At 39.1% G+C, this 21,032-nt stretch overlaps 1 protein-coding gene across 10 annotated transcripts in view; it reads left to right on the top strand.

Annotated features, from left to right (window-relative positions):
- tead3b (TEA domain family member 3 b) overlaps positions 1-21,032 on the top strand; it is a 36,505-nt gene that overhangs the window by 6,508 nt on the left and 8,965 nt on the right. For 2 of the 10 annotated variants that reach the window (XM_086293360.1, XM_086293358.1), the window contains exons 3-8: positions 5,937-6,191; positions 16,207-16,271; positions 16,813-16,875; positions 17,010-17,072; positions 19,089-19,100; positions 19,976-20,101. In XM_086293360.1, the coding sequence (XP_086149486.1) occupies positions 6,068-6,191; positions 16,207-16,271; positions 16,813-16,875; positions 17,010-17,072; positions 19,089-19,100; positions 19,976-20,101 (453 nt within the window). In that variant the 5' untranslated portion in view covers positions 5,937-6,067. Of the gene's footprint in view, positions 1-5,936; positions 6,192-16,206; positions 16,272-16,812; positions 16,876-17,009; positions 17,073-19,088; positions 19,101-19,975; positions 20,102-21,032 lie in introns of those variants that run through there. The other 8 variants (XM_086293366.1, XM_086293361.1, XM_086293367.1 and 5 more) reach the window with 6 other exon arrangements.

The raw sequence follows: 21,032 nt of genomic DNA, 5'->3' as shown, positions 1-21,032 counted from the left end.
CAAAATATTTTTTTGTATATGGCTATAAACAAGTAATTTCCATGACTGAATGTTAGCATAGGGGTCTATGGAGTCTGATGATCTTTAGGAGCCAGCCTCAAGTGGCCGTTAGAAGAACTGAAGCTGTTGGCTTCATTTTTTTTAAGTTGTGGTTTTGTTTTTTGGGAGGCCTTTCTGTGACACGTGTAACCTGGGCGTTGAAATAATAGTTTCCCTTATTGCTATACAGCAGAAGCTTAAAGCTTAACTTTGCACTTTCAAGCTATTGGACACATACTGTGCCCTTCTGGTACTTACACTGCTGTCCTAGCTCAGTGGGCTCACATGGCTCTCACGGTGGGATGTTTAGTCTCTGCTAAAATGTATTACTATGATCCATCCTGTCTGGTCTTAAACGTCTTCGAGGTTCGACAGATGTTCTTTTCCCACCGCTGGACTCGAGAGGAGATGTTGCCGTCAGGCCATAAAAATCAGACATGACAGAGAAAGTTTGACTCAAGGTCTTGCCTCACTGTAGTCTTGGAATTCCGCTGCGTAAGTAGAAACCCATCTGGTTGGTCCATTTGAGAGACCCAAGATGATATCATGTTCAGTGGAAGATAAATTTGAGGAATAACAGACAACAAATAAAAATGTGTCAGCTCTGCCTTTTCTGTTTGACTAAATGTTATCCTACCAACTGCTGAATGCCAAGACACCTATTTCGTTTTTACTGAAAGAAACAGAATCTGTTTTCCGGCCTGTAGGTGTTTGTAAGTGATTTCCTCCATTCTGTGTGACTTATGGATTCCCTTTCCTGATTAAGGCTATGTTGACAACTTTCCTCAAGCAAGCCAGCTGAGAGTGACTCAGTAGAATTTCTGGAATTCATTGGTACATTTTACCACACATAGCCCTCTCTCAGAAGAAGCAGTGCCAACAAACTCCGGTCAGTTCGTAGATGGAGCCGGAGCAGAGATAAGCCGATTGCTGAAAACAGAATGTAATGTGATCGCTGGGTACAGGACTGGGAAAATGGGTAGAGGGATTCTGGTGCATGAATGGTGCTGTTTCAGTGACTGTGCGAGCCACATAGCTTTGCAGTGTTATTTACATTCCTGCTGCACATTGGAATTCTGTAGCATGTTGGTCTCAGAGTCCCATGGCCTGACTCCCAGACAGAGGGAGGGGAGGTGTGTCCCTGATTTTTATGTAAAATGTGAGAGCAGTGTGTCATCCAACCAGGGCACATTTTAAAAAAAAGTGTTTCCATCTGGCAAAAGATCTAAAAGTCTTACACACAGTTTTGTACATGGGAGCTGCTGGTTATTATCAGTATCAGTTCCATAACAGTTTCTCAATTGTGCTATAAAATGTCAGCAAATTAAATGAGCCAAAGTGTGTCACAATTGTCTAAGCTGAATGGAAAAGAAACAGAAATCACCCTTATAAGATTTATATTTCATACTATGGTTTACTCATGAAAGTGACCACTGTCTCATTTTTGTCTCACACAATACAATTGATTCATTCTTAAGTAAAATGTTAATTAGGCCATGATATTAAAATGGCAAGCTTGCCACCCAAATAGCTCTGACCTATTATCGATGTAGGACCTTTTGATGATAGTCCTGCAGTTACTGGTACTAGGACAGAAGTAGGTGATCCTTTAGGACATGTGGGGTGCAAGTGGTACCTCCATGGATCGGGCTTGTGTAACATGCAGATGCTTACTGGATTGGGATCTGGGAATTTAGAGGCCTGGTAAAAGGCATGAGCACTTTATTGCTTTCCTTGAGCTGCTCCTGCCACACTGCAAGGTGCGTTCTCCTGCTAGAGGAGGCTGCTGTTGTTGGGAGTGCCATTTCAGTTAAGGCTGTGTTTGGTGTGCAAAACCAGAATGATGTCATTCACTTTAATTTGTATTTAATTTCAAGCCCAAAACATTAAGGATATTCCTTTTTAAATCTCATGTAACAGGAAAAAGAACTGTAAATTATTCGAGTAGAGAATGAGGAACTGAGGATTTTCTATCACCTTTGCTTCACAAGTACTTATTGCTCATCGAACATGCTCATTCAGTTAATGCCACTCAACATCAGTCAACTGATTTATTTTTTCTATCAACACTGAGGACTGTTTGTATTTTAATCATTGCAAGTTGTTACTATGCTGTGGAGTTTCTCACCCAAACTGGCTCGAAGGGACATTACAGTGCATTGGTGAGAGATCTTCTAATTGAATCAGTATGTTAATTACAACTGCTTTACTGGTATTTTGGGAGTAAATCATGTTGGACAACTAAATCCCAAACCTCCTCATGCTGACTCATTTAATTGGAGCTCTCTACAAGTATGAAACTAGCTGTTGCGTTTGAGTCCATAAGACTGTCTGTCCAACATTTATCATGATGTCGGGGCCATTGTCCTGACTTAAATCCCGTGACTCCACTCGGAGATGTATTGAAAAATTGCTCCACTGACAATGCCCTCCCTCTAGTCTGAGCTCTGAGCGTCACAAAGTGGGAGCGTGTTCACTGCTGATGTTGCATTCCAGCTGGAACAATCCCACTGTTTTCCAGACTCCAAAGTGGACGCCTAAATTGGACCCCCCTTCCCCCCTCCAAAGTCCCCCCCTAGTCCCCCCCCACCCCCCATACACACCCCTTTTCCCCCTCTGCTCTAAACCTACCATCCAAACCACCCACCCACCACCCACTCCTCCTCCCATACATGCATCCCCTGGTCTCCTGTCCTTATTTGGGTAAAGACGTTCTGAGTGCTCGTTGGAGGGGAGGGAGGGGAGGGTGCTGGGTTGACACAAGGGAGGCAGGAGGAGAAACAGTGAGCACTCGCAGCCCTTTCTTAATAAGGACATGTCTGGAATTCAGGCCCCTCTCTTAGTGAAGAGCCTCTCTTTTGCAGCACCTCACTTGAACACGCTCTTGTGAGCACTTGGAGCTCCATTGAGGTCGTCGGATCTGATGTTACATTGAGCGTTGTTTGCGGCTCTTCACTGCTCACAGTGCAGAGGAGGTTCGCAGTGTTTTCTCTGCTATAATTGGAGATAAACAACAGCAGCCACCTCTCCCTCCACGCCTCCCTAACTGTGCCATCAGCCTATGATTACGGTCTCGGCTTTACTGAGCCCGTTACCCCACAGCACCTGCGCACACATTAATGACATACTTTGAAAGACATCTTCACACCAAGCTATATGACCACCATATGCTATACTTGAGATTGAGATAGACGTGTATTGAAGATTGCATTATTGTTTGTAGAAGTGTACCTTTTGTGCTGGTTTAGTTTTTAATTTGTTCCAATGCGGACAGCGTGACAACAAAGTAAAAATCGCACTGGCGAAACTCTTGTGGTTGTTTCAGTCTGCTTACACATTTTATGGTTTTAGCTTCTAAAATGTAAAGATGTGATGCTAGAATATGCCATGTATTATAGTAGATTGATTATTTTAGGGTTTTGAGATGTTGGTGAAATAAAACATTGCACTTGAAATCATCATATTTTGCTGTTGGAAACCATAACGAGCATTTCCCTATGTCTTAATTTATCTACCCACATGACATTGTAGGCCCAAACTTTTTTTATTGTTGGTTTGTTTTCCACTTCTTGTTTTGTTTCTTTAGCAGTGCAAAATGTAAGAAATCATCACTTTTTAGAAGTTAAAACCAGATTTTTTTCTTTTCTACATAAGTAATTAAATGGCAATTCATAGTTTATGAAATGGTTTTACACAAGTCAGTGCAGGGCTTTCTAATTGTTTACTTGCACACATTTTTGATTCCTATTTATCCCCCCCCCCCACAAATTGGCTGGATAGATTATAATTAAACTAACCCCAACTCTAGCAGTCACTGGGAGCAGTCCAGCCCAGTGATTCGTGAGGACTGAGATCATTTGAGCTGTTGATGAGTGCTCAGTTTCAGTGTTGAGTTTTAACACCGTGACCCTGTCTCAAAGGGTCCACCGTAACCAGGACCCTCTCAGCTAAAATTAGCAGCTTGACTTGTGGATATTTCTCAAACTCTCGCTTTGGTTCAGTGTCAAAATTAATGTTGCATGTTGCTTGTGGTAGAATTTCACTGCAGGAACAGTATTGCCATACTCTATTCACCTTTGATCTTTTGTAATTCCTTTTAAATGATGATGGGAAGGGAATGAAAGCATCACTAATCCTTCGCCTCTGCTTTTCACCATCAGGCATTTTGTTATAGCTACAGTAATTGTAAAGTGTGTGTGTGTTGTTCTACGTACTGATGAAAAGCATGGAAAAAGAAAGCCTAGGAGAGATTCCTGTGCTCATGAATGATGAATTTCATACATTATAGTGTATGTATAGTATTTTTTTTTTTTTACATTTATATTTAAGTTTCTTCTTGTTAAAAGGGAGTTTATTCTCTCTTGTCTCATCAAGTTCCTCGTAGTGTGTTGTACCGTTGTTTCCATTTGTGAAGTTGTAGTTTCTTTACCTTGCAATATAGAGAGGATGTTATAAATGTCTTGGCTGTAAAACTGCCATTACAAACAGGGGTTTTATTCACTATTGTTACTCATTTATATTTTCACCTGAGAATAGAAATGTTATGGGTTGATTTTTATGCTATTATGATATCCTGCATTTCTAAACCTCGTAAAATAATGGTCAGTAATGAAAAAAAGAATTGGCTGGGGTCTGTATTTATCCATTATACTTTATTTTTGTCAGTATCTGCAGAAATGCTGAAGCAGAAACATAAGCATCCTGGGAGGATAATGGTTACCTCATAGACTTCCATTTTAGAAACAATACAATGCTGAAAAGGCAGCTTGAAAAATACTTAAGAGCCATGCCTGCAGTCAGCCATAAGCCAACCACACTGGAACACAGTTCCCAGACCACAAGAATTCTTTGAGGCCAGCGCTGATTAGTGAGGTCTTTAAACTTCGTTTTATGGAATATCTTGAATTCATTTGACCATTTCAGAGACATAAAATCAAGGAAATTATCATAATGATTACGGGTTGCATTGTTTATTCTTGCAAATTTAATGACTGCAATAAAAAAAAAAAACGTCAAAGAAGGTAGTGGCTGTATAGATGAACAACATTCCTTTTTCAAGGAGATCTTCTTTGCTCAAGTCAAATGTTTCCAGTTGTGAGGATTTCAAAGAAAAAAGACAAATTTGAGATTTGAGTCAAATTTGAGTTGTCTTAGATTTAACTGAATTGATTGAGTTTTACTAGATATCTCCTCAAGGTTATCTGGTGTCTGTTCATAGAAGGCATCAAGTCAAAATTTATTTTTTTTGAAGCTCAGCAGTGTTGCTTCATAAACTCTAAGAACAATGTAAGACAGTTGTTCACTCCTGACCCATTTGCCTGCTGCTTAGCTCATATCACAGCGAGTCCATCAAATTCATGACCTCCGCACAAAAATAAGACAATTTTATGTTGGACATTTTATGTGTGTTGCCAGATAATGCCACATGTCCTGTACCTTTGCTTAATTTGGACATTTAAGTGTAAAGCTGGGACCAGCATGGATGCCATTATGTAAACAATGGCTTTGATCTAGTAGAAGATCAAACTTCTACTATGGCAACATCTGTAAATTCTACTAGGTGAGGTTTTACTGGAGAAAAAATATATAATAGTAATAATAATTATAATAGTAATAGGAACTGAAGTGAAACATTGTGCTTCACTGATTTGTTTTATATTCTTTTTTGGCAACAAATAAGGGTTAAATTATGGATTTGGCAAAACAGACAATACTTTTTCAATGAGCGTTTCCAAATAACGCTGGACTAACGATAAACTGTTTCTACATTTCCTCAGACCCTTTAACTTGCTGTTTGGGTGAAAAACACTGTTTGTTGGGTTGTGATCTGGTGATGATCATAAAAATTGCGATCAGTATGGGACTTGTAAAAATGTTTATGCAACTGTATTCAACAGATCACCTACAGATCCTTTGATACCGGGGCTCAGGGTTGGGCCCAGGTGGAGCCGCCACAATTGCGTCCAACGAGTGGAGTGCCAACGGTAGCCCAGAAGATGGGCTGGACGGGGACAATGAAGACAAGACCATGGACGGGGATGCCGAGGGTGTGTGGTCCCCAGACATTGAGCAGAGCTTCCAGGAGGCCCTCGCCATCTACCCTCCCTGTGGAAGGAGGAAAATCATCTTGTCAGATGAGGGAAAGATGTATGGTGAGTTCACTGGATAACTGCCAGAGTAACAAAAGAACAACAATTACATGGAAATCCACTCCATAATGAATGCACGAAAATGAGAAAAACATTCATTCCACAGAGACTTGTGGCTAAAAGAAAACAAACACTGGTAATACTTTCCTGAAAAGAAATGAGAAAAATACTTTTCTTCTTTTTGCGCTCAAAACTTTGCTACAGAATGTTTTCTTTCCACTCAGAGCTCTCTTTAACAAGTCTGTACCTGTTGTGCTGTGACCCAGGGGCAGGTTCTTCCAGTCGTACCAGCACTCTCAGAGCTGGTTATTGCTGTCCTGAGAGCAAATCGGCTGCTCTCCCATTGATTTACACCTGTCTTTTTCTTCAGAGTGTTTTTATTGCTTTGGGTTTTTTTTTTCCCCTCCTACTATTTCACAACCTGTCCTTCTCGACATTATGTTGTTAGACACACAACCTCTTTGTCTTCTTTTTATCTCTGAACAACATCTTATATACTTTTTCTTTTTCTTAAACACACTGGTATCACTGGGAGAATTTTGCCTTTAGGTAACCGGTTAAAGCTGGTTTTCAGGAGAACTGTTGCGTTTGATGCAGGATGGCTCAGTTAAATTAGCAATAATTAGCCCAGCATGAATCGAGACTCAGAACAAAAACATCACATTGGCCTGCTGTTCTGCCGAAGAGTTTAAACATCCATATGGTTTCGGAATAGTTGCGCTGTTTCCTCCAGCGTGTCCATTAAATTGCAGGTGTTGAGCCCCTAATGTCCTGAAACGCTCCAGATGGATATGTTGGCAAGGCCTTCCGTAGACTCACTCGCATGCAGGTGTGGGAAATTTAACACACTTGTCTTTGATTATTTTGATCGTACTCTCCCATTCCTAATGTCGAGACTGTTTTCTTAATGAGATTTTATTATTTTATCTTGGAAATGTAGCTGAAGAGCCATAAATGTTGAATGCGAGAAATCAAGCTGGTTTTTTTACGTTTGTACTTGCTGTGCCCTCTTTTTGATTTTGCTAAGTTGCAGTGATATTTTTTTCAGCATTGTAACTCAGCCCCCTTGTGCTTAGTAAGAATTTCCTGCCCTTTAATTAATGTCCATCAAGGCTCTAAAAGTTTAAACTTATTGTAGCTTCAGTGCAACCATAAAAACCATCAATCATGGCCATCAAAATGTCAGAGGGACTGTGTATCTTAGAAGCATCGGTGTTTGTTTCTTGTGTGGCTTTTATTTGCTTGACGTCAGATGGGATTCTTTTGGCATGATTCAACCAAGATGGAATCTTATCCTCATTTGTTCAGCAGATTCGGATATTCAAGGACAGGCACATACCTGAGATTACTCAGCCACTGCTGCAGCTTCTGTTGTTACTCTCAACCTGCCTTAAGGAACAAAGTAGTCATGAAACGCGTGGTGGATTAAACGATTACTCAAAACTTATTAAAATTTTTGTTTGCGTAGATGAATTTCTAATAATTAGTTTATCAAATATTTCTGACATACTGCTTTTCTTTTGGATAATTTTAAATTGAATATTTTATGGTTTTGCTGATACGCTAAATACGGTTACAGATTAATCCGCCCGAAAAAAGGAACATTTTAGCATGGATTTAACAAATAAATGACATATACATATAGTGTAAATAATGTAGTTCAGTTTGCTCTCACTATGTGATGGCACAAATTATCCCAAAGATCTAAATTTTTATGTAGGTGTCTAGCGCACAGGATACACCTATGCTGATACACTTATGACAGGTTAGTACTGGTTGACAACAAGATTTGTTGGGTTTTATCCAATGCGATTTAATTTTATATGCGATTTATATTTTTAATTTTTATATGAAATCAAATAACATCTATCAACTTTTTATTCTGGCAGATTTGAATATCATGCATAAACATATACATATGATATAATGGGAAAAATATTGTGACATATTTCTACTAGGTGCCAGAGCTAGTTTAGAACATGCTTTGACTTTTGCACACACATAAACTTTTGAAGCATTTTCAAATTTACCCAAGTAAATTTTTATTCCACTTTAGCTGTGCAGTGCTGTGTCTTCCCTTCCATACATTTGTCATGAGAACACCAACAAAGAAGCAGGCTTTGCACAAACCTGCCCCTTCAGCAACAAACTGTCAAGACCCCTTTTAGAAGCCCTTTTTTTTCCTAGAGCATTAAACACCCTCTCCTTTTACAATAAGTCATCTGAGGCTCTGCTGGGAGAGCCAAGGAATGCCCCCAGAAGAAGCCTTCTCACAAGGTGATTACCTCAGACATCTAAAAGCTGCCCTGACGTGAGGTTAGGGGAATGTTAACGATTGCACTGTATGTAAGACTGTCTACCTCGCAGTCTCAGACTCCAATGGCCTCCAAAAGCAGGCAAGTCATCCCTCCCATTGGGAATTCCATTTTTTCTTCCAGGATTTTTATTTGCTGGGAAACCTTTGCAACTTTCCATTCGCAAGAAAAGACTACTTTATACTCATGTGTTCACTGCTCCACAAGCCTGTCTAGACTTCCCAGTGCCATTTCCAGTCACTTACATAGCTCAGGGGTGACAGAAAGTTCAAATAAGCCCAACAATAAGTTTTATTAAATCATGTGCTAACAATCAGATTCATAATGTTAAAAAGTAAATCTCTCTCTCTCTCTCTCTCTCTCTCTCTCTCTCTCTATATATATATATATATATATATATATATATATATATATATATATATATATATATATATATATATATATATATATCGGTAGGCATATATATCGAACAATACAAAATTTTAAATTTATTTATTTTATCAACTTTTCTTCTGACAACGCTGTCTGTGTTGAGAGCTCAGTGGATCTGCGTTCGACTACTCCGCCTAGGCTGCACTGTCGAGTGCAGATCCACTGAGCGCAGCTCAAGCTAGCAAGACAGAAACTTGGCAAATTGAACCTCCCCCACCCTCATTCAGATCTGGCCTTTGGAACTATTTTGGTCTTCATGTGAAGTATGACCCTGAAGGTAAGCGAGTCATGGACAAAAGTAAAACAGTATGTCGGATGTGTCACGCAATGCTCAATTACATGGGTGTAGGGTTGCCAACCGTCCCTTAAAATACGGAATCGTCCCGTATTTCGAAACAAAAGTACACGTCCCGTATTGAGCTAATAAGGGACGCACTTTGTCCCGTAATACAGTGAGAATCAAAAGTAGTCTATAAATGTTTATGGAATTAACACTTTGTTTGAAAACATAATTCCCAGCCCCTCTCCTGCTTTGTGACCAATGAGCTGACAGCACACTTATGACAATTCGAGTATGACAATTCAGATTACCGCTCATCTCATTGGTCGAGGAAAGGTCGCTTGCGGAGAAAATACCGGAAGACAACAGATGACCACAACAAGAAGCATGGCCAACAGGGGAACAAACGCCGACTCTGCGGTGCAAGTCTCGGATGACAGTACACCTAAAGCTGGGCAGACACTGTGCGATTTTTTTCAGTCACGTTATTCAGCTCCTGCTCAAACTGCACGATTGACTCGCAGGGGTTAGAAGTTCGTATGCCACGATGTACTCTCACACTATACCGCCCGATGCTCTGATGTGACCTGAGTGCTCACACTGTGCCTCCATAACATGAAGGTTATAACAGAAAATCTGTCGCTCGCTCTCTCTGTCTTTCACTCACACAGACACACCACTACCATCAACTTTGCTAAATTGCTAATGAAAAACATTGATCAGGCAGCTGTGATTGAGCAGCAGTGTAAATCCAACTATTTTCACGGTTGTTGTGGTCGTGATAATTTTGTGATGCCACATCGAAAAGGCTCGGATGAGCTTTCCAAAGTTGTGCCTCCATCGCTTGTGTCCAGATCACACGCTGCACAGCCGTGCTGCAACGTCTTTTTCACCAACGTTTACGTTTGCGCGTGAGCAGTGTGAGCGCCTGTGGTGACACCCTCACGAGCGATTGATGATCGGGAGCTGGTCGTGAGGTGTTAATCACTTCTCGTTACCCCACGTATACTACACGATGCACGATGAAGGCCAAAATCGGTCCGATCACTCAAAAATCGGCTCAAAATGGGCCAAAAACCGCACAGTGTGAGCCCAGCACTAGAGCAGCAATGTTTGTTCCCCTCAGAGAAAGGGAAGAATGGGAAAAGGAAAACACCTGGCTGGAAAAAGTTAATATGGGCATGTGCAATGAATATCAGCGCTATGTGGCCAGAAGTGTGATAATATAATTTATTTTGTGTAATAAACAACTGCAAGGATAGATGATTACAACAAATTGATGACTAATACATAAAAGTAATACATAGATGAATAATGATGATGAGTTATGATGCGTAATCATGGGAACAAGCGGGTTTACAAACAGGAGCAGCTGATTAGCATTAGAAAAGCTGAAATAATACCTCAACTGAAGCCAATTGTACTAAATGCACTAAATGTGCACTGTTACAAGAATATTTTTCTTTCTATTGTTTTCTATTATTTTAAGTTAAGCAGGACAGAGTGCTTTTAAAGAAAGATTTACTTATATTCTCAAAAGTTAAGCATGACAGGCTTCTGTTTAAGAAAGAGACCTGTTTTACTGTGTTAATGTTGTCATTTTGAGCTAAAAATAAATGGCTAAATGATCATTTGTTTCCCATGTGTTCATATCACAAAGAATAGAATATGCATCTACTTAAATCAACTTCAAGTCAAATGGTTAAAAAAATAATTTCACACACAAAAAAAGAGCTAGAAAATTCACCACACTGGGAAGGGTGAAGACAACTGGGTCGCCCGGCCCTGGCCACGAGGTGTCCCTTATTTATTTTTCAGGGAGTTGGCAACCCTACATGGGTGGGAACTACTGCGTTAGCCCAGTTTGCTGCACAGGGCGATCCGCGGTAACTCGTTAACGGAGATTTTCCGTGTTGTTGCGTTAACGTCATTTCAGATTAACGCTGACAGCACTAGTGGGAACACAATGAATATGACTGCACATTTACGCCGACATCATCCTAGTGCAAAGACAAGTAGAAGCCGACAAAAACAACAAGCACCCATGCTACAAACTTTACCTGAGCCATTTAGACAGCCGTTAGCACAGGATTCTCCTTATGGGGACCTGATATTTTAATATGCTGCTGAGAATATAGCCCAGAAGAAGCGCATAGTATAGCTTTTATTTTGGAAAGAGCCATTTCTCTGTAATAAACTCTCTTTTCCAAAGATGAGTGATTCCTCGATCAGATAGATTTTTTTTATTTTTATTTTGTTGTTTCAGCAACATTAAATTTAAAAACTACTTTTGAGTTAAAATATATATTTATAATTTTAATAAATGACAAATTAAAAAAGCATGAACATTCTTTTGTATCGAAAAAATATCGAACCTTGACATCAAAGTATCTAACCGAACCGTGAATTTTGTGTATTGTTGCACCCCTAATATATTCATTCTGTCACAGCTCCGGAATTGTCAACCGACATGAGTCCAGTTCAAAATAGCCTCTTCTTACTATATTGTATTGTATTGTTGTTAAGTTGGTTTTGATCTTACGTAGTGCAACAGAAGTGATTGTAGCAGTTTTGTAAGAGGTAAAAAGAAATTAATTAATGCTAATAACAGAATGTATAGAGGCATTTTTAGAAGAAGGTGTGGCACACACAATTTGCCCCTTGCACAACCATGAAATTAAAAGCTTTAAATTAAAAGAGTAAATGGTAAATGGTTCTGATTAAAATTTAAGGTTTTCTGTGTAAACTGGTGTTTTAGCAGCTGTAGGGCGCCGTAAAAGTCATTCTCCAAGTACAGTGTCCAAGAGAGAAAAAAATATTGCTCAAAGACGACACATTGCCACTAAAGTTTTATTACCCTAAGTTGCTATTATTTAATTAATTGGCTTGATTCTGCTTGCATTCAATGCAGGAAGTAAAATGCAATACACTACAATTGAAAAATTGAACACCAATGAGGTTGGTTATGTTTTAGACTCAGAGGTCACTGTCTCAAAGTCAAGTAGCTAATTCATGCCCCTATAAAAGCAAACTTTAATGGTTTTATGACCCCCATACTTGACTTTTATTTTTTATGCTCCAACTTTTTAAATATACTTAATGTCTTTAACAAGTTTTAGAGCTGCTTGTTTGTGGATTTTTTTTAAAAACTTGGGGATAGGACCAAGCAACCTGTTTACAAAATTCAATGCAAGCTATAATGCATATAATGCTACAATGCAAGCTTATAAGGTTATATTAATAACCTTATAACAGACAGGTGAGGGGAGTCAGTCATCTCATCTTATTCGTAAGTAAATATTTACCAAAATGTCAAACCTTTTGGTTGCTTTTTCAGATCATTTGTTCAGATTAAAGGAACTCATTTGTTACAGGTAAAGATTATCGTATGCATCTTTTCAGATTAATGAAAAATAAAACATTTAAACAAGAGTCAGGCACTTTATTCTTGGTAAAATGAAATGGTTGGCTCATGGCACACAGTAAATTTAGAGGAAGTGTCGTTAGAAGATGGAAAAAATGTTGCCCGTCTTGTTTGGCCTTGGGGCTGTGCTGACATGTTGTTCACCTACGTTTTCTGGCCTCAACAGGTGTGTCAAACCCAAAGCACACACCTTTTTCTCTTTTAGACCTGCAGCTGTCACTACTAAAGAGCACTCTGGGTAATAAAAGTAGAGAAAGATTTGAGTGCTAAACAAGGGTTTATGTCTGTTCCTACCTTCGTGGACTGATGTTGAATTGCCAGCAGGTTCGGTGCATGTGCACAACTTTGACAAAACACAGCATGTATGTGGACATATTTAAGAAAAAGAAAAGGGGGTGGGCAGCTTTGGTTTGTAATGATGACTGAGCAGCCATGTAGCTTCTCTGTCAGTTACTCACTGAGATGTAAGGAATGTTTTCAGTCATGGCTGAGCAGTATATTAGCAATTTTGGATTACCTCAGTGTTATGGCAAGGGAGGAGAGAAGATAATAAGGGCGTATAAAAGGTTCTGGGTGGTGGGGGTTATGGTGAGTGAAGAGAGAGTACCTTTTTGCTCACTATCTTGGTGTGTAAGTGGAAAATTCCAGCAGTAATGTAGTATAAGAAAAAGATAGGCGTGTCTTGTCAATGAAGAGGTTAAGAATGGCAGCCTGCAGCGATCTGAGGGGGTGTTGAGCAATCAACAAAAAAGTCATAAGCAGTTCAAAAGGCGGAAAGAGAGATGGAAAGACCAAATGTAGAGAAAATAGAGGACAATGAGACTTTGCATACCACTGTACAAGTGTGTCTGTGTTTTTGTAAGCACCTGTCATGATCCCCTGCAGTCCGTGCTACTCCCGCTCTGATCCCCCTGACCGTGTCAAATCTGAGCAGATGTTGCTACTGCGGGTGCGGATTGAAGACGCAGTGATTCTCTGTTGCTTTTTTTTTTTTTTTTTTTTTTTAATGTCTTACAGTTTTAAGGAAGTAGTATCCTTAAAAAGTATCAACTAATCTAACCGGTCTTTCTGGGTATTCTTTCTAAAGAAGAACTTGCTGAAGTATTAATTAGCACAAAACAGCTACTGGCATACACTGTTGCTACTGCTTTGATGTTTTTAAGAAATTAATGAATGAATTATTTTGTTAATTTATTTTCGGAGTATATTACACCTACTGCCTCCATTTTTATAGTCAGGAACCTTTTTATTCCTGCTTAAAATAAGGGTGCAGGATCACCTTTGCTTAAAATCACTATCCACAATTTGAATTCCAATTTTTCTTACCTGTGTCTAGATGTAATCTAGTTACAACTGGGCTATAATGTTGGCTTGTGCAGTTCGTACCCATTTAAGGAGATTGGCAATATACAATTAAAATAAAAAAACTAACAAACAAAAAAGAAAAAAAAACCAAGTCACTTCCTTATGAGCTGTAGGTAACATCTTTAAAGGATGTCATGCTTTTCATTTCAGATGGTTGACATAATTCCTGGTACTACATTTAGTTGTTCAGGCCTTCCCCTGCAAGCTTTACCAGTATGATTCAGCTGCTGTGCATCTGAAAAAAAGAAAAGGAAAAACTCTTTACAAAATAAGTTACACCTCCAAGGTCCACAAAATGAAGACTTGGTTCTCAGCACCTCAACTAAAGAACTTCACTGTCCAACAGGTGAAAGGTTATCATTTACCACACAATTCAGAGCCTTTACTTTGCTCATCACTGTGGGAAGTTTCAAAAATCTTAACATCTTGACATCACCATAACAGAAAGTTGAGTTTTATTCAACCTCTTTGTAGTCCGGAAAGTGTGCGAGTTACACCTCATCCACATCTTTCAAGTTCTTATCTTTCTTGGTCAAGCCTGTAGCACCAAGTTAATTTCAGTACACAGTAATGTACAGTGAGATATCGGTTATATTCATATCAGAACTGTGGGGTTGTTGTTGCTGCATTGCTTTTTCGCCAGCTGAAGCGATTGAGAGTGACAGTTGGGTGGGGGTTGATGTCATTGTTCTTTCTTTGCCACACTCTGTTGGGATGGTCGGCAGCAGGTGCGGCTGTCTGCTGACTGCGGGGTCACAGGGTGCTGTTGTTTTGGGAAATGGGCTACTTTACTGCCAGGTGGCAGTTGCTGGCAGAGACAGTTATGGCTTTGTGTTTCCTGCAAGAGTTACTGCCCTTCTCAGCTGCCCTTTTGCCCCTTACCCCATCCTGATGGCCTTCACTCCAGCTCTAACCCCTGCTTCTCCCAGGGCTGGGAGTGCATATGAACATATGTGTGTTCACCCGAGTTCTGGCTGTGTTCACGGGCCCAGGCCAATCAGACTGGCTAGCACAGATGTGACAGGCTTAGAGGAATGCTAGGAATGCGGAGGCGCTGAAGCGGGTGTGTCCATCCTTGGCCCGGGGCAGAAGGGGAGGGACTACCTCAGTATCGGCAGACAGTTCAGCTCTGCTCTGCTGGCCGACTGCCGGACTGAGTGGTTGGCTTGTACGGTGAGTACTGCAAGCCTACTGGAGATGGCCTGCAGTACTTTTATGGTAATTGCACTAACCATGGCCTTCCGGAGGCCAAGTGCTAAAGTGAAAAAAACAGGACTTGTTTCTGCTGCCATTATGTGTCTGGAAAGCTGTTGAACATCTAGACACATAGTCTTTTGTGTGTTCATGAAGGCGCATCTTGACCAATTTTGTTGGTGTAAATTTATGTCAGCAAGTTTAGCAGAGTTAAGGCCATTATTCATAATAATACGGCAGTTCAGCCTCTCCCTCTGGCCCGATTTTCAGCCACAGAAACCTAATAAGCGTGACTTGGCAGAGAAGATAACTGAAAGCACTGATGGACTGATTTTCCACTGAGACAACATAATAACACTTTTTGCACTTCTCATACTCCAGAGATGATTTTTGCATGACCACAGCTGCAGTTTGTTGAAAAGGTATGGCTTGATGAATCACATGCGCTGCACTGTAGATATAGAGGACAGTGAAAGCCCGAAATAGAATCCTGTTCTCTGCACAACCTGTTTGTGCAGAATGTCGAGTGTAGATGTTATGGCATGGGGGGAAAAAAAACGCGGTTCTGTTTTTAAGTACTCTTTGTAATTAGGCTTCAGGGCCATGTGAGCTGAATTTAAGGAGGTGTGAAACAATCTAGTGAAAACCCAGGGATAAAACAAATAAATGTACTCTTTGCTAATTTGCTTAAAAAAAATCTCCCTATAGGAAACAGAGGTGTTTCTGTGGCTCCTGACAAGTGTTCTGAGCTTTGAGAAATGCCACACTACTTTTCTTTTGACATGAGATCAAGACTTGAGAAGAGTGCCACCTTCTGTCCAGTTTGTGATATTGCAAGTAATCTCCAAATGTTGAATGATATTTTTTTTTTCAATCTGTCTGCCAGTTTGTGTGTCATTGTATTAAAAGTGACTCTGGAGACACCTGCTGTTTGTCTGTCTGTGCTTAGTGTAATCCAATTACCATCCTGTAAGATAAGCCCCCACTTTTTTTGTCTCTCTTTTACAGGTCGCAATGAATTAATAGCGAGGTACATCAAGCTGAGAACAGGCAAAACCCGGACAAGAAAACAGGTAATCAAGTTTTTTACGACTTTAATGTTTGGGTCCAGCTGCTGACTGGGTGACGTAGAAAAAAATCCATCATCAAAACAGCTTTGTCTGGTGGCTTCCTTAAAAAAAGTGGATTATGAGTACTTCAGAGGACAAGTCTGGTTTTAAAATTTACTGTATTATTATTATTATTATTAACAATTGATTTGATTTTGGACAAAAATAGTATAGACCACAAATTATCAAACTGAAACATTAAACAAATACATTTTGTCTTTATAAATAAACCTTTAACTTATCATTTTTTATTAATTAGTTCATTCAATTAACTGTCTAGACTTTAATATGAAAAAATAACGGCTTTGTCCTTTAAATCCACTTTCTTATTTTATGTGTAGATTTCTTAGTGTGTGTCATGATCCTGTAAAAGGTGTGTGTGTGTGTGTGTGTGTGTGTAGGTGTGTGTGTGTGTGGATCAGCACTTGTATAGATGTGTGGCCTGTGTGCATGGATCTGCATGCATGTTATTTTTATGCTCAAATGATGTTTCACACCCCTTTAGGTGTCTAGTCACATACAGGTGTTAGCACGGAAGAAAGTTCGTGAATACCAGGCGGGTATAAAGGTAGGTGCTGCCAGCCTGCCTCCCGGCAACACTGACTGGGCGTCTCTTTCCTCTTTGGTTACGGCTTCTCTCTTTCTTCTCTTCTCTCTCTGTCTCCTTTCTTCTTTCCTCCTCTTGGCTATTTTTCTGTGCAGGTTTCTAGCCACTTGCAGGTTCTCGCCCGGAGAAAATCTCGCGAGATCCAGTCAAAGCTAAAGGTATGCGCTTCACTGCGGCCTGTGGGGCTGGTAAATGCTTGGCTTGGCACTAACCTGCTAATTTGTGAATATATTTATCAGTCCTTGCTTTAAGATGAGGTTTATTCTGGCTGCATAAGTAGATGCAAGCTTGCCATGCGCATTATTGTTTAACAGTTAAGCTTTAGAAATCATCATAATATTGCATCTGTGCCATGCATACAATGCACCGACAGAGAGAGTTTTTACTACGATTTTGAGCTGTAGGAATGCATTCAATCTCATCCTCTGAATTATTCTATCTCATCCTCTAGCCTCTACTTGAAATGAATGCTGCACAAGCTGATGAAATTTGAATGAAAGATCATTTAGCTGCATGTTGCTCCCGCTATGTATCTTTCCTTTGTGCCAGTCATGCTGCTGCATCACACTGTACTCTTCTGAGACCTTTTCTTTCCCTAAAACTGTCTCTGAGATCCTGAGCTCCTAGAGTGTGCTTCTTTGTAATGCCTTTTGTAAAAGTCAACATAGAAAAATAATCCTCCATTGTAATCTTGTGCCTCCTTTTGACTTTTCTCAAACTTCGTAAATCCTCTTTCAACTCTTTATGCTTTTTGTTGTTTTTTGCATTTTCACATATGAGTAAAAAACTATATCCAGACACTACTTAATACTAAAGATACTGTGATCTTTTGAATCCTAACCTAAGCCAAAACTTGAATTAACACAGACTAATCTGGGGGGAAATGGCATTCATAGCAGGGATTTTTTTTTGTTTAAAAAACATAATAAAAAACTGTGTAGTCTCATTTTGTCAGTGGTGACATCCTATATTCAGTGCAGTGCACCCAACGGTGGCTAGTATTCTAAATTAAAAAGAAGTAGATGCATCAAGCATCACCTTTCATAAGTTTTGACTTTATTTCTGAGCTGTCTACAAACTCCTAGGTCATGTTGAATACAAAGACCCCATTTAAAATGAGATGTGTTTTTCTGATTACATAGACTTTTCATGGTGAAATCTTCACCCTGTTCCTCCCTTGTTTGTCTACAAATTCTCCACTAACTGTACAGGTATCACAGAGGTCACTTTATTAGTCCTTCTAATTATCTCACATGAATATTTTAATGAAAAAATAATACACTTTTAAAGTTACTGTCTTGTTTGGATAAGACATAAAGGATCAAGGAACCCACTTTCTGTTTGAAAACGTTAACATGGAATAATTTATTAGAATTTATAAGAATAAAGATTATTTTCTTCTGTTTTGACACGAAAGCATTAGATACCCTCTTTCCTTCTGTGTCCATGTAAGAAAAAAAAATCATAATCGATTTAATACACTTTACACCAAGCCCATTAAACATTTACTTAACTTGTAAATAAACTACTGATTATATATTTAGTTCAGTTGTTTGGATTTATAATGCATCATGAGTGCATTTTTGATCGGTGCAAGGATTGATGAGGTCATTTTTACTTTTTGCCTTGGTTTTGAAACGTTAACACCCAGAGGTCGAGGGCAGCCATGGCGGACTCTGAGTTTATCCAACTCAAAGTTCTAGAAACAAAAAAAGAAAAAAAAGGTTTTCCGAGCCACTCTTTAAGTGAAGTGTACATCTGAAGTGTAACAGTTGCAAATGTCTACCCGCTGTACATCTCATATATTGCACAGCGATAAGTATTAAGTAACAAGTTATAAGGATTTAACTTCCTTGAGATTTTATATCTGCTGAGTTATCGAAATAAAACAAATAATCCTATGTTTTGAATTGCACTCAGATTTTATATCCTCTTTAAAAAATCAAATTCATTCTTTCCTCAATGAAATAATGAATTGGCTTTGTGTTTCCTCACATATTTACAACAACTTGAAATTGTTAGTTATTCATTATTTTCACAATACAAACAAAATCAAATATGGGCCTGGATTTGAACGCTCAGATTTATACGTATGCCCACCAAAAAAAAAGATTAACCTCAATATAGCTTTGAGAATTGAACAGTACTAATGGTTTCTCTCTTTTTTGATTCAGGCGATGAATTTGGTAAGTGAATTTGACTTGTGCAATATGCTTCCCTCCTCCCCTTTGTTTGGCAGCAACACTGCACTGTCCCTTTGCTATGGCCCTCTGCTGGCATGGCGCCCCAACCCATTGCAATCCCGCAATGAAGCAATGCTTCGAAAACAGCCACGCTTTGAGCACAGTATTGCTCCACATCCTGCTACAATAGTTTAATATTCTCCAACCTCCGCCAAAAGTCAGAGTTCTGCTTGCTTGGCATAAGGTGTCGTTCTTTGATTCGGGTTCTCGCTTCTGAGGCGTATTTCTTTAACTTGCAAAGTCACATTTTGGTGGCTAAATTGCTTTTTGCCATTAGAAAACGAGGAAAATAGTACATTTCAAAAATCTGAATTGACATGTTTGTAATTGAGAAACAATGTGTACTTTCAAAATAATGATAATTTACAAAAAAAATACTCCAGGTAATTTAGACACCAATTGACTGCATTTGGATCATTTTTATGCTACGTTTCAAGTTTCTCATAGTAAATTTTAATCTAAATTGTCCATGTGTACTCTTGCAACTTGAATCTCTTCATTCTGTTTTCCTGTGGTGAGCCTTATAACACACTGACCTTGATTTTTTTTCTGTACTTCTCTTTGCTTCCTTCTGACAGCTGCTCTTTCAAACAAACATCTTCAAAACAATGTTGTATTGATACTTTACAATAGATTGAATGTTGAGCTAAGCTAATGTTAACTTTATTTAGAATAGACTAATTAATCATTTATGAAACATACACAAACAGTGTCATTGTTTTGTATTATCATTAGGATAGCATATTGCATTGGATTATGCCGAGGTTAGGCTGCCACCTTGTGGCTGACTCCTCTTGTTTCTCTCTGTCAACCTGCAGGATCAGGCATCTAAGGACAAAGCCCTGCAGAACATGGCAGCGCTGTCATCTGCACAGATCGTCTCTCCGAGTATAATAAATAAACATCTTCCACCACTGCCTCCAGCCCCGTATCCACCAGCCAGAGTGAGACTCAATTTTTGGCAATTAAAAGGCATTAATGTTTTTCATTGCAGTTTGAAGTGATTCAAATGGGCACTGACTTTTATTTTCTTCTTTTTTTTTTTTTTTTTTTTTTTATAATTCAAGTATTTATTAGATTTTGCATTTTATAACAGCAAATACAGAGATGCAACAACCAAAAGCAAGAAGCAAACAAACAAAAACAAACAAACAAAATAAATAAATTTAAAAACAACAACAACAAAAAAAAACACAACAAAACAAAACAAAACAAGTGAGGTTTTAACATATGTTGTATTAAACTCAAATGTCCAAGTCAGGTAGACATGTAGGTGCAAAAATTGTCCCACTGTTCCAGCGCAGCTTCTGTCACATGATGTATTTTTCCCAGCATCTTTTCGCATGCAACATTCCCAATCATTCTGTCTTTCCACATTTTAAGCGTTGGAATATGAGAGTCCTTCCAGTGTTCCAAAATGACACGGGCACATGTTACCAATGCAGTACTTAACACTCTAAACTGGTGTTTACTTAATTGCGGCACCTCTCCTTTGTCTCCTAGTAAACATAATTTAGGTGATCTGGGTAGGTTACAAAGTGTCCACCCCTGCAAATAATTCAGTACAGTGTTCCAAACTGGAAAAACCAGCGGGCATTCCCAGAGGGCATGTATCAGAGTACCTTTGGCTTTTTGGCATTTCCAACACAAGTCATCTCTACCAATCCCCATTCTATACAGCCTTGAAGGAGTATAATAGTATCTGTTAAGAATTTTGTATTGAATAAATTTTCCCCTGGCTTCCCTAATGTATAATCCATTGTTCGACAATATAGAATCCCATGTATCTTCATCCATTGTACGCCCTAGATCCCTTTCCCATACTTTTTTCAGGCTCTTATTTATATTGTTTTTAATCCATGGGCAAATATTATA

Source organism: Aulonocara sp. 'chitande type north' Nkhata Bay, linkage group LG5 (genome assembly GCF_057382095.1).
Source record: "Aulonocara sp. 'chitande type north' Nkhata Bay isolate Kocher_YH1m ecotype deep benthic linkage group LG5, A_spYH_male_GT1.1, whole genome shotgun sequence".
In the NCBI taxonomy this organism is placed as follows: domain Eukaryota; kingdom Metazoa; phylum Chordata; class Actinopteri; order Cichliformes; family Cichlidae; genus Aulonocara; species Aulonocara sp. 'chitande type north' Nkhata Bay.
Note: the sequence above shows the minus strand (reverse complement) of the source record. Positions and strands in the feature narration are given on the sequence as shown.